Source organism: Amblyraja radiata, chromosome 15, assembly GCF_010909765.2.
Source record: "Amblyraja radiata isolate CabotCenter1 chromosome 15, sAmbRad1.1.pri, whole genome shotgun sequence".
NCBI classification, from domain to species: Eukaryota; Metazoa; Chordata; class Chondrichthyes; order Rajiformes; family Rajidae; genus Amblyraja; species Amblyraja radiata.
The window spans coordinates 13,705,052-13,718,686 of record NC_045970.1 but is presented as its reverse complement, the minus strand read 5'-3'; the positions used below and the strand labels follow the sequence as shown (position 1 = coordinate 13,718,686).

General features: G+C 42.2%; 1 protein-coding gene across 3 annotated transcripts in view; it reads right to left on the bottom strand.

Moving 5' to 3' along the window:
• The window catches only part of stk32c (serine/threonine kinase 32C), a 286,597-nt gene that overhangs the window by 32,456 nt on the left and 240,506 nt on the right, over positions 1 to 13,635 (bottom strand). For all 3 annotated transcript variants that reach the window (XM_033033645.1, XM_033033646.1, XM_033033647.1), the window contains exons 4-8: positions 10,950 to 11,123; positions 9,283 to 9,320; positions 9,019 to 9,108; positions 5,763 to 5,866; positions 5,554 to 5,670 (exon numbers count right to left, since the gene is read on the bottom strand). In XM_033033645.1, coding sequence (XP_032889536.1) covers positions 5,554 to 5,670; positions 5,763 to 5,866; positions 9,019 to 9,108; positions 9,283 to 9,320; positions 10,950 to 11,123 — 523 coding nt within the window. The remainder of the gene's footprint in view (positions 1 to 5,553; positions 5,671 to 5,762; positions 5,867 to 9,018; positions 9,109 to 9,282; positions 9,321 to 10,949; positions 11,124 to 13,635) is intronic.

Genomic DNA, 13,635 nt, shown 5'->3' with positions numbered 1-13,635 from the left:
CTTTTCTGCAAAGAGCTTTTAAATAACAAATTTTCAGAGCAGATGAATTTCCTGTGGAATAAATCAGTGACCTGTCTGGTAAGCAACTGATTCAATTATAGGCAGTCTGAAGCGCTTCTAATTTTCATTGCACCTTCTACACAAGTGTTCAACTAAGTGGCGCCGAGTAGTCCAGGTTAGTGTTGAATCTATTGGCTTTTATAGGAAGGGTTTTATGTGGCCTGGCACGATAATTCTTTTGTGTAAGAAGGAACTGCAGATGCTGGTTTAAACCGTAGACACAAAAAGCTAGAGTAACACAGCAGGACAGGGAGCATCTCTGGGGAGAAGGAATGGGTGACGTTTTGGGTTGAGATCCTTCTTCAGACGATGATCCTTTTTATGACAATGGATAATATCTGCCACTATGTGTGCCCTTATTAAATTGTAATATGAAAATGGCCATTTTCTAAAATATTTAATTTAGTTTAGTTTAGATACAGCATGGAAACAGGTCCTTCGGCCAAACGAGTTCGCACCGGCCAGCAATCCACACATTAACATGATCCTACACGCATTAGGGATAAACTGAAGAAGGGTCTCGACCCTAAACTTCGCCCATTCCTTCTCTCCTGAGATGCTGCCACACCCGCTGAGTTACTCCAGCATTTTGTTTCTACCTAGGGACAATTTACATTTACACCAAGCCAATTAACCTACTAACCTGTACGTCTTTGGAGTGTGGGAAGATCTCAGAGAAAACCCACACGGTCATGGGGAGAACGTACAAACTCCGTACAGACAGCACTCACAGTCGGGATTGAACCCGGGCTGCAAGAGCTGTAAGGCAGCAACTCTACTGCTGCGCTACCGTGTCACCCAATTATTAATTTTGAATATTAATAGAAGAGTGACTGCACGAGTATTTTAATTACATTGTCTGCATTTGCTAGGTTCAATGCACATTCAGAATTATAACTAGCTTGTGAACAAAAGTGGATGTTTGTGCTCTCTGAGCACCACAGCTCTGTAATTCACCAATCAATATCTGCTATTGATGACATTGTTTAGACTGTAATGAATAACATGCAATATATTTTATGACTTGGAATCCTTGGAACTGTCCTCTGTGAAGCTTATTTTCCTCTAAATTAAAATAATACCTTAGCACCACTTGCAGTGGTACAAGTACAAGCAACATGTCAATATTATGTATCTTCAGTTTCTAAAGACATTACATTTAATGATAAATGAAAATAATTCTGACGTGATACTATCAGTGTGAAGCAATTTTGTTACAGCCATGCATGTTGCTATAACGCTCAATGCGATTACAAGTCAATAGTGACAGCAGTTAACATGAGTGAGAGTTGTATCAGTTATAAATGCCGTACATTGATTACAGCAAAATTTAATATCTACAATGCAAGCACGACCTATGAGTTATGTTCATCTTTCATTATAGTACTAAATTTAATCTTCTGTCCTACAGTTCCCCTTCCTACTTAAATAGCTCTATTATATTCTCCTCTGCCAAAAAATACTTCACAACTCCTACATCTTTTGACTTTGTGCTTTTATTTATCTTCTCACTCTAATTCGAGCCCTGACCGGATAAGCTTGTTTACAGCTTAACCCGTTGGTCACCCAGGTTTTACCTTGTCTGAGACATACCTACCCACCACCCCCCATCCTCTCCATTCCATTACAAGCATCTTTTGTCTCCCTCCCAGCTCTGATGAAGAGTCTTCCACCTGAAATGTTAACTGTTATTTTCCCACAAATGCAAACTGACTTAGATTTCCAGTTTATTTGAGACTGATCTGATTATCTAACAGGAAAACTGCATTTGCAGCAGATCAAAGATTCTTTCCCTCGCCACCTTCTGGTGCCACCTACAGTTGGATGGTACCTTCAGAGTCGGTTGCTCTATTTTGCCAAAGACAGAGACATAAAGCTGGAGTAACTCAGCGGGCCAGGCCGCATCTCTGGAGAGAAGGGATGGGTGACCAATGGGAGACCAATGGAAAGTTGGCCTCAATTAATAACATTTTTGTCACAATCCCAGACCTATTGTGTTATAGACTCAAGAATTACAACTTGGGAAATTCTGTTGTATCTTTGTCCTTCTCTTTTCTAATTAAAAAAGCACCAATTAGCCAGAGCAGGAGCACTCACATTCTTTCTGACTGCCGATCCTTCAATTACCATTCAATAAGTATGTCAGTGCCACTGAGCTCATTAGTGAAGGATTCGAGACATTATTGGGTGGGCATATTTGTGAGCATTTTCATAAATATAACAAATTACTCATCCTGGTTAATATAATTCATGTAAATTTGCAGAAGTGGACTGCATTATAATAAATCTTCTTAGGCCCCCTTCGGTCATGGCTGACCATGGTGTCTCCAGGGTGCTATTCCCCAAATGGAGGACGCCTGGCATGACTTTGTTTAGCATGGGGAGACTGGTGCACAGACAGCCACTCCACAGTCCTTGACAGATCTGAGTTGGTATCCAGTAGCATGGAGTCCAAGACAACCGGAGACCCTTTTCTGCTGCTGCCTTCGTCCGCCTTCCCAGCCGTTGTGACGCTCCACTAAGGTCAGCCATCATCCTCTGCCTGTTCCACCGTTGAGGTCTTGGTTGCATTGCTCTTTGTCAGAGACCTCCCCCTCGACCTTACCGCCATGGGTGGCCCTACCAGGAGCATAGCTCCAGACAGCATCGCTCTCAGGGTCTCAGGTTCACACAAGCTTCTCCACCACGACAAGGTGACGATCCATGGTCATAATAAACATACAGCATGTAATCATGCCCTTCTGCCCACTTTGTGGATGCTAGTTTCTCTTTACACAAGTCATACTTTGCTTCCTCAAACACCATCAGGATATCCTAGCCTTTTCACTCTCAAATATTTAATAGCATCAAAATAATGTCACAGGGAATTAAGATCATCCTCCTAGCTTACTTTTTTAATGATTGTCTCTATAATATACATATCCCATTTGCTTTTTTCTACCGGTAGGTAATTGCATCGAACATAAAACAAAGAACTGTACAGCACAGGAACAGACCCTTTGGCTCACAATATCTGTGGCGAATATGATGGAAAGACCAACTTATGTGCCTGCACATAATCCATATCCCTCCATTCCCTGCATAACATGTGCCTATTCAAAAGCCTCTTAATGATACAATGATACAATTTATTTGAAGTTCAAACGAAATTTGGTTTCTGCAGTCATACACACAAGAAAAAGAACCAAGACACAACACAATTTACACAAACATCCATCACAGTGAATCTCCTCCTCACTGTGATGGAAGGCAAAGTCTTATCTCTCCCCTGCACTCCTCATTCTCCTCCCGATATCAGAGTAAAAGCCCCCGGCGGGTGATGGTAAGTGTCCCGCGGCCATTAAAGATGCGCCGGGTGATGCAAGGCCGCGCTCCGGGTCTTGGTGTTGGAGCCCCCGGCCGGCGCTAGCAAGTCCTATTGTATCTGCCTCCACCACCACCCCTGGCAGCAGGTACCGGGCACCTACTACTCTTTATGTAGGAAAACTAGCCCGTACATATTCTTTAAACTTTGTCCCTCTCACCGTAAAGCTATGCCTTCTACTATTTGATAATTCAATCCTGGGAAAAGGTTTTTGAATGTTACCCTACCTATGCCTCTCATAATTATATATACTTCTATCAGGTCTCCCCTCAACCTCTGGCAATCCAGAGAAAACAATCCACATCTACCAAACTTCTCCCTGTAGCTAATGCTTTATAATCCAGGCATTACTTTGGTAAACCTCCTCTGTACCTTTTCCAAAGCCTACACATCTTTCCTGTCTAGGGGTGATTAAAACTGCATGCTCTGCTCCAAATGTGGACGAACCAAAGTACTATAAAGTGGCATCATGACTTCCTGACTCATATACTTGATGCCTTAACCATCGAAGGCACACATACCATATGCCTTCTTTACCACTCTATCTACTTGTGTTGCCACTTTCAGAGAGTTATAGACTTGGACCGCAAGATCCCTCTGTATAAGAATGCTGCTGAAGGTCTTGCCATTAACTGTATATTTTCTCCTTACATTCAACCTCTCAAAGTGCAACTCCTTACACTTGCTTGGAATAAATTCCATCTGCCATTTCTCTGCCTATCTCTGTACCTGTTCTATATCCTTTGACTGTATACATTGACAGCTTTCCTCACAGTCCGCGACTCCTAGCAATTTAGGTGTCACCTGCAAACTTATGAACCAACCTATCTACATTTACATTCAAGTCATTTATACATATCATAAACAACAGGGGTCCCAGCATAGATCCATGTGGAACTCTACTGGCCCAGCCTGGATATCATCCTTGCACCACAATCCTCTGAATTCTATCAGGTTATGAATAGATTGTGAGTTATGAATCCATACGATGTCACTGTTCATCCTGTGCATTTTATTATTCTGGATCAGCCTACCATGAGGGAACTTATCAAATGCCTCACCAAAATTTATTTAGGCAACATTCACTGTCCTAGCCTCATCAATCACCTTTATCGTCTCCTCAGATAACCCGACCAAGTTAGTAAGCTGTGCCTTGTCGCATACATAGGTATGCTGACTGCCCCCAATTAGCCATTCACTTCCAAATGTGAAATGTGTGTAAATCTCCACCGGGTGGCAGCAGCAATGGCTGCGTCGCCAACTGTTTTTTTTAGTATGTGTTAAATGTATGTTTTTGGTGTTATTTAGCTTGATTTATAGGGGGAGGGGGAGGGGGTTGGGGGATTTTTTTTCTAATCTCTTACTTCGACGCATTTCGATAGTATTTTTTCCGTATTGTATCTCCGTCCGCTCTGTGGCCTAACATCGAGGATTTGGCGGCCATTGTTGGAGACCGACTTCTGGAGCTCCACCGCGGGAGCCTGCGGGACTTTAACATTGTGGAGCTCGCGGTCTCTGGTTAGAGGCTAACTTCAAGAGCTCCAAGCCGCAGGAGCTTCGACCGCCCTGACGCAGGAGATTCGATCGCCCCGACGCGGGAGTTTCGATCGCCCCGACGCGGGAGTTTCTATTGCCCTGATGCGGGGGCTTCGACCGTCGGCTGTGGGAGCTTCGATCGCCCCGACGGATGGTTCGACTGCCCCGACCGCGGGAGAAAATGAGGGAAGAAGATTAGACTTTATTGCCTTCCATCACAGTGAGGAATGTGGGGAATCCACTGTGGTGGATGTTTATGTTAACTTTTATGTAGTTGTGTGTCTTGTTGCTTTTTCAGTACGGATGAGTGGTAATTCGCATATCACTGTACCTTAATTGGTGACAATAAAATACTTTTGAAACCTTTGAAACCTCTCCCATAGTTTCCCTCCCACTGACAGAAGGCTCACCATGCTATAATTCCATAGATTCTCTCTACTTCCCTTCTTAAGTAAAGGAACAACATGATCTGCACTCCAGTCCTCTGGGACCTTGCCTCTGGCTAGAGATTTATTTCTAGACTTCTCTTAGATTTCTCCAAGAAAGCAAGTCGATAACTATTATGGAATTCATAATAGGCAATTAAATCTTACCTTTCTTAGCAAAGTAACAACCTCCTTTGTCCAAGTACAGGTGTATTGTACACTGACTGTACTGAATAATTGAATGAGAGATTCAACGGTAACACTGGAATGGATATCATAGGGTCTCTGAAAAGAAAACAGACGATTGTCAGCAAACCAGAGTATAGTCATCATCAATAAAATTGAATTTAAAGTGCAACTATTGGAGAACAATGTACCCATCCTCGAAGAAGTTCATAAGCAGTGACTCCTAGTGACCACCAATCTACCTCAAACGAGTATCCGGTCCCACCATCGACAAAGGAGTGAAAGATCTCTGGAGCTACAAACAACAACAGTAAAATTAATTTAAGTGCCATAATAAGTTAACTTTGAAATCCTTATCATTTATTATTTAGGAAAGAAAAGGAGCCTCGTGGAGAAATAAATAGGAAGATTTTCAAGTAACAATTTTGTGGAATCAGCCACAATTGTTACTCTTTTAGAATCCACGGACAACTACTTCTTAAGGAAAAACAAAATCATTGCTCTCTTTGCTGCACAATTCAAATAGGAACAAATTTTTTTTCGACACCTTGAACCATTTCATTTTGTTACAGCATTTGTCACTGGCAGGTGTTCAGCTCATTGCTAAAGTATGAAATAAACACATTTACAGAAAGTGCTTGCATAATCATTACTTTAAATATGATAAAATGTGAAGAATGAGTAATCCATAATGCTGCAAGGTCAGCTGGAACATGCAAACCTGCCAGAAAACACAAAGAGTAATGGCTAAGACGGAGCCAGATCCACTCATCTATCTGCCCTTTGCTTTCCCTGGCCTGAAAGTGTCCATTGCTGATACTTGGAAGGTAGAAATTATGATGTAAAATCGGGACCAAGCACAAAATGATCATTCTTTACTTTCAAAATGAAATCTGTAGATGCTGCGAACCAAAACTATCTAAATTATTGCACTATTTCTACCGTTATTCCCTTTTCAGCTGTACAAGAAGCAAAGAAAATAATAAGTTGCTCTTGTATTTTTTTGCATTATTATTATTGGTTAAAGTTGGTTTTCCTGCAAGATAGGTATTGGGGTAACACATTTATACAATAAAACATGGAATATTAACCTGTCAAAATGAGCAGATATGGAGCATCAGAATGTTAGAAAGCCCCAAACCACCTGTAATTTTGACAAAGTTAATAAAAGTGGAAGGACACCAGCCAGCTTCCTGTTGCCGAGTAGAAACATTTAAATATTAGAGTGAGACTTGCCAACACAATTAATCCTCAACTTTAAACATAACCCTTTCCCTGTTATTTCAAACTGTTTTATTTCTCTTTTCCCAGTCCAGGTTGAAGTTTATGGCCCAAGTTGTTCATTGTTCCTCTCACCACAGATGTTGCCTAACCTGTGCAATATTTCCAACATTTTCTGTTTTTTAGTTTAGATCTTCTGCATCTATTTTTTTGGATTGAAGGTAAACCTTTGGCAGCTGAGTTTTGTAGATCTGGAGAACTAGTTCACAGAAGATCCAATGTATCTTTAAGATCCAATGTATCTGCTTTCTATGGTGGATTCCACTCTCTGCCCATAACCCCATTTTTCCAATCTCTTCCACATCTCTAAATTAAACTAAACTAATATCTCCAAACCTCCTCTATTCGTTTTCTCTGTGACCTACCCTTCAGCCCTGTCTGATGCTTCTCTCTCTCCTCACAATTCCCTGGCATCTCCTTGGGGTCCTGGCTCCATTATCACACAGCCAACCAGTCTGCCTAGCTATGGCAAGGCAATGAAGATAATCAGATCCTGCCTCTCCATCCCAAAAGTTGCTTCATCTGGCTACCCAGGCCATAGGTACTCTTCCCGATTCAGAGATAACACCCAGCCCCTCATCTCATGTAAGGATGAAATTAATGTGCTCTTTTGAAGTCAAGGCAAGCATTGATGAGATGTAATGATCTCGAACAAAGCAGGAAGTCTGGTAAATTGCAATCTCAATTAGGTAAATTGCAATCTCAATGAGGTAAATTACAATCTCAATGAGGTACATTGCAATCTCAATGAGGTACATTGCAATCTCAATGAGGTAAATTGCAATCTCAATGAGGTAAATTGTAATCTCAATGAAGAATCCATAATGTTTTAATATTAATGTTAATGTTTTATGTGTCATTCCTAACTCTCACTGTATGCCATGTTGTCACTTGCGGGTGGAGCACCAAAGCAAATTCCTTGTATGTGAATACTTGGCCAATAAACTTATTCATTCTCAATTGGTGAAACACATAAGCACATGAAAAGAAATATGTTATAAGGGAAGAGCATAGATCAAACGTGCATGGATCAAATGGCCTTCTCCTTTGGTGTTTGATGGTATGATTCTCTGATATATGATGAAGAGACATCTTGTTCTTGTTCCATTCGCAATATCGCTGTGAAATGTAGAGTAGAAAAGAGGACTTTTCTCTAGACCATGTTAGTATTTTCCAGACCATCTCTGGAAACTGTGAATGTTAGTCTTCTGTAGATCATAGACACAAAATACTGGACTAACTCAGCTGGACCTTTCCTGCCGGGGACCGGGAACCGGACCAGGGCTGCTACAGCGGCGGCGCAGCGCTGGAGTCACCGCGGAGCGGGCGATGCCTACCTGGGTTGCCGTTTGGAACTCCGGAGCGTTGAGCCATTGCTCCAACATTGTGGAGCTCTGGTGCGGAGAGCTTCCAACGCGGGCGGCGCTGACCGTCATCGTGGAGTCCTGGGGCGCCTTGCAGAGGGTCTACAGCAGCAGTCTCCACCCGGCGCGGCCTGCGAACTTTGGAAGCCGCCGACTCCGGTAGGAGGGGGCCGACTCTGGTGTCCACGCCGCTGAGGACGTCCCGCAGCCCCGACGTCGGACTTACAACACCCCGGCGAATGGTCCCGAATGGTCCTGAACATCGGGCCGCCCGTAGCGGCAACTGCGGAGGGCACGGGGAGGCCCTGACCACGGGGAACAATGGAGGAAGAGACTGACTTTGGTGCCTTCCCACACAGTGGGAAACTTTGATTCTGCTGTGTGGGGATGTTTTATGTCAAACCCTATAGTGTGTTGTGTCCCTTTTTTTATTGTATGGCTGTATAGGAATTTCATTTCACTGTGTCATCTGGCACGTGTGATGAATAAATCTATCTTGTATCGTTGGAGAGAAGGAATGGATGATGTTTCAGGTCGAGACCCTTCTTCAGAATGAAGAAGTGTGAAGTCTGAAGAAGGGTCTCGACCCGAAACGTCACCCGTTCCTTCTCTCCAGAGATGCTACCTGTCCCGTTGAGTTACTCCAGCATTTTGCGTCTATCTTCGATTTAAACCAGCATCTGCAGTTCTTTCCTACACTTATGTTAGTCTTCTCTTCTGGAAAGTCATAGGTGGAATAGAGAGAATCCACAAAGGAGATTAGAGTCAAATGATCAAGTTATAAAATCTAATTAATGCTCACCCATGTATGGCTTTGTTCCAGCCAAAGCAGTTGCTCTTTCTCCATCTTTAATAATTGTTGCTATGTTGAAATCTGTCAGATGCGCATGACCTGAAAGAGTGTGCTTGCTTAAAAACAGAGGCATCAGACAACACAAACAGCAGAGACAAAAAGAACAGCTTTGCATAGCATTTGCTGTCAGGTGCAAAACATTAGAGCTAAATCCATTAGGAATGCCATTAATGAAGAGACTGGTTGTAAATGCAAATTAGCATATTTTCTAACCTTGCTCATCAAGAAGAATGTTGTCAGGCTTGACATCCCTGCAAAAGAAGCAAAGGTAAATGAACAAATAATGAATATATTTAATGAGCCCTGTGTTTTATTTAATTTCTTAAATGAAACTTCTCCGCAGTTCCCAAATGTAGTCAAGTTAACCGCCAGACTTCAGTGCTTACTCACAACCAATATTGCTCAATCCTGACCATTATATGACTTCATTATAAAGAGTCTAATATTCTATTTCCATACACAAAATGAACTCATTGTGCAACAACACAATCAGTTAGAAGTTTGAGAAATGGTGTCGAATTTGCAGGAACGTGCATCACAAAAGTTCTTACCATATATAAGGTCATATGTGATAGGAGCAGAATTAGGCCATTCGGCTCATCAAGTCTATTCTGCCATTCAATCATGGCTGATCTATCTCTCCCTCCTAACCCCATTCTCCTATAAGGTCATAAGTGATGGGTATATATATATATATATATATATTATTTTTTTTGAAAGGTACAAGCAAGCAGGAGGCTATATGAACAGCTGTTTATATTTGCCAATGACTAAACTAGGTCAGAGTTAATACAGATTCCCTCCACAAGAGACTTTCACAGAAAGCACAGAAAGAAATGAACAGCATTATAAGTACTAAAGAATTAAAGTGTTAAAGAAGGAACTGCAGATGCTGGAAGATCAAAGGTACACAAAAATGCTGGAGAAACTCAGCGGGTGCAGCAGCATCTATGGAGCGAAAGAAATAGTTGACGTTTCGGGCCGAAACCCTTCTTCAGACTGATGGGAGAATTCAATGTTCATGCCAACCGGACGCAAGCAACCCAGGCGGAATATGAGGTGCTGTTCCTCCAATTTCCGGTGTTGCTCACTCTGGCAATGGAGGAGACCCAGGACAGAGAGGTCAGATTGGGAATGGGAGGGGGAGTTGAAGTGCTGAGCCAACGGGAGTTCAGGTAGGTTATTGCGGACTGAGCGGAGGTGTTCGGCGAAACGATCGCCCAACCTCCGCTTAGTCTCACCGATGTAAATCAGCTGACATCTAGAGCAGCGGATGCAGTAAATGAGGTTGGAGGAGATACAGGTGAACCTTTGTCGCACCTGGAACGACTGTTTGGGTCCTTGAATGGAGTCGAAGGGGGAGGTGAAGGGACAGGTGTTGCATTTCTTGAGATTGCAACGGAAAGTGCCCGGGGAGGGGGTGGTACGGGAGGGAAGGGAAGAATTGACAAGGGAGTTGCGGAGGGAGCGGTCTTTGCGGAAAGCAGACATGGGGGGAGATGGGAAGATGTGGCGAGTGGTGGGGTCACGTTGGAGGTGGCGGAAATGGCGGAGGATTATTTGATGTATTTGCCGGCTGGTGGGGTGAAAGGTGAGGACTAGGGGGACTCTGCCCTTGTTGCGAGTGCGGGGATGGGGAGAGAGAGCAGTGTTGCGGGGTATGGACGAGACCCTGGTGCGAGCCTCATCTATGGTGGAGGAGGGGAATCCCCGTTCCCTGAAGAGCGAGGACATTTCCGATGCCCTGGTGTGGAACGTCTAAGTACTACTGTCAATTCTTATCCTGAAGTCTGCAACATGTGATATTGCAATAAAAAGGACTGACAAGTTTTTTTTTGGTGGAATCAACTTAAATTAATGCGTCTTTTTCCATCCATTACCTGTGGATAATGTGCTGCCCCTGTAAATAGTCTAATGCCATGGCCATTTCACAGATGTAGAGTTTCATTGCATCCTCTGTAAACTGGACATTTTGTTGAAGGTGATAGCGAAGATCGCCACCCAAGAGGAGGTCAACCACCATGAACATATCCTCTTCATCCTGAAAGGAATACCTAAAGCCAGGTACAAAAATATGACAGCATTTGTCAACAAATAAATTGTTCTACAATAAAGCACACAATTTAAAAGCTTGACCACAGCAGAGTAACAGTATCTGTGCATTCTTATGGTACTGATGCAACATTTTACAAGCAAACAGATTTAAAAACTGTTTGAGAAAGAACTTCTGATGCTGGAAAAATGGAAGGTAGACAAAACTGCTGGAGAAACTCAGCGGGTCAGGCAGCATCTATGGAGCGAAGGTGAGGCAGCATCTTCCTTCGCTCCACAGATGCTGCCTCACCCGCTGAGGTTTTAAAACTGGTGCCCTTTAGAGCAGCTGATGACTGTTTTAATAACATGGTAACTAAAGTCCCTAAAGATACAATGAAACAATGCCATTAAGATGGAAATAGTGCAGAGAAAATTTATGAGGATGCTGCCAGGACTCCAAAGTCCGAGCCATAGGGAAAGGTTAGGCAGACTTGGACTTTATTTCTTGGAAGGCAGGAGGCTAAGGGGAGATCTTGTAGTGGTGTATAAAATCATGAGTGGAATAGACATGAGGTGATCGCACAGAGTCTTTTACTCAGGATAGGCAATTCAAGAACCAGAGGACAAAGCTTGAAGATGAGAGGGGAAAGATTTAATGGGAACCCGAGAGGTGACTTTTTCACTCAGAGGATGGTTGGAAAATGGAATGAGATGAGTAGTTACGTCAACTACTATAACAGCATTTAAAAGCCATTGGGACAGGTATATGGATCGGAGAGGTTTAGAGGGATGTGGGCCAAACACGACAAATGAGTCCAGCTTTGATGTTTGGCATGAATGAGTTGGGCTGAAGGGCCTGTGTCCATCCTGCATGACTATTTGACTAATGAGAAGGGTGCACTAACATCTGACACCTCCCTTTGTAGTCTGTACAGGCAAGACAATCTTGTGTATGATTTCCAGCCACCCCAGGCTCCAGGTTCACTCCTTTAGAAAAGTTGATTGTCACTGATTTTTTTGAGCTGCTTTTTTGGGAAGGCTTTCTCCGGAAACTCCACTGTTATGAGCATATCTGCTGGAGGTTTTCATGCATCATCCTACTGTCATTAAAGTAGGACCTCGGCAATTATCCTTTCCACAAGAACTCTTAATATCCATCTTGTAGCAGTCCATTACATAACCACAGGTTTATTTGGATTCATAGAGTTTGAAAATGTGCACAACACTAAACGCTTTTATCCACTTAACAGGTTACCGTTCAATTATTACGTGCATTAAAACATATATTTTGTCTTTAAGAGGGTAATTCATTGGCAATAACCATTTTTGTCAAATTGCATTAACATTTGGGGACAATAATCACAAAACAATCTTGTTAAATACACATAAACGCACAGCTTTTGATATGCAATAAAATTCTGGAATATACTGAGATAATTCCAATTCTCACTGCTTGTGAAATAGCTAGCGACCTTATTTATGACATTTTTCAAAATTTGGAAATCCAGATAAAGTCTAAGACTAGAGGGTACAGTTAGAAATGTCAAAGAATAGAGGGTGCAGCTTTCAGTTCAGAGGGGGAATGTTTAAAGGAGATATCTGGGACACAGTCTTTTTACACAGAGACTGGTGGGTGACTAAAATATGCTGCTAGGAATAGTGGTCGAGGCAAATACGATAGTGGTATTTAAGAGGATTTTAGATAGGTACGTGGATATTCAGGGCATTGAGGGATATGGATCACGTGCAGGCAGTGAATAGTTCATCTTGGCATCTTGTTCAGCATATTCATCGTGTGCCAAATGCCCTGTACCTGAGCTCTACTGTTCTATGTTCAATTTGGTGTGAAAGACATAATTCAACTAATCCCCTTAATCTTAGCCACCAGAAAAAGAGTGGCTGATAAAGGAAGGAGATTATGTAGAAGAAATGAAATGTCAGACTGGAGGATGCTGAGAGGAGTTCTGCATATATTATTTCTTCAATTCTTCTGTAGGTAAATACCAAGATGCTCAAATTAACTGATGAAACAAAAATAGTGCACTAAAAATAACAAAAATAAGATTCATATCATTTGCTCATTGAGACACAGAGGCAACAAATAAATCAATAAGGAAAAACAAAAATTAGATATGGATGAAAAATGGTGAAGCTTATATGTATATAATGAAGGAAATTGGATTCTTGCAGGAAGGCAGAAAGTAATCTACAAACAATGGTACATGGATTAACATTAATCTCTGAATGGCTTTGCAAGCTATTTAAAATAGCTAGTGGATTGATAGAATATAATAAAACAAGGCAAACTCACTTGTTTATTTTATGAATAGGATGAGGTGAACAGATGAGGCTATTGTGTAGTCAGTCAATCATTCAATCACACCTCCGATCAATTAGGCTCCACACTGGACAAACTACCCTTTTCAATTTGCTAATTGTTTACAATACCTTGGTTACATAGCATTTAGAGTACATTGTGCAGGAAAGAACTGCAGATGCTGGTTTAAACCGAAGATAGACACAAAAAGCTGG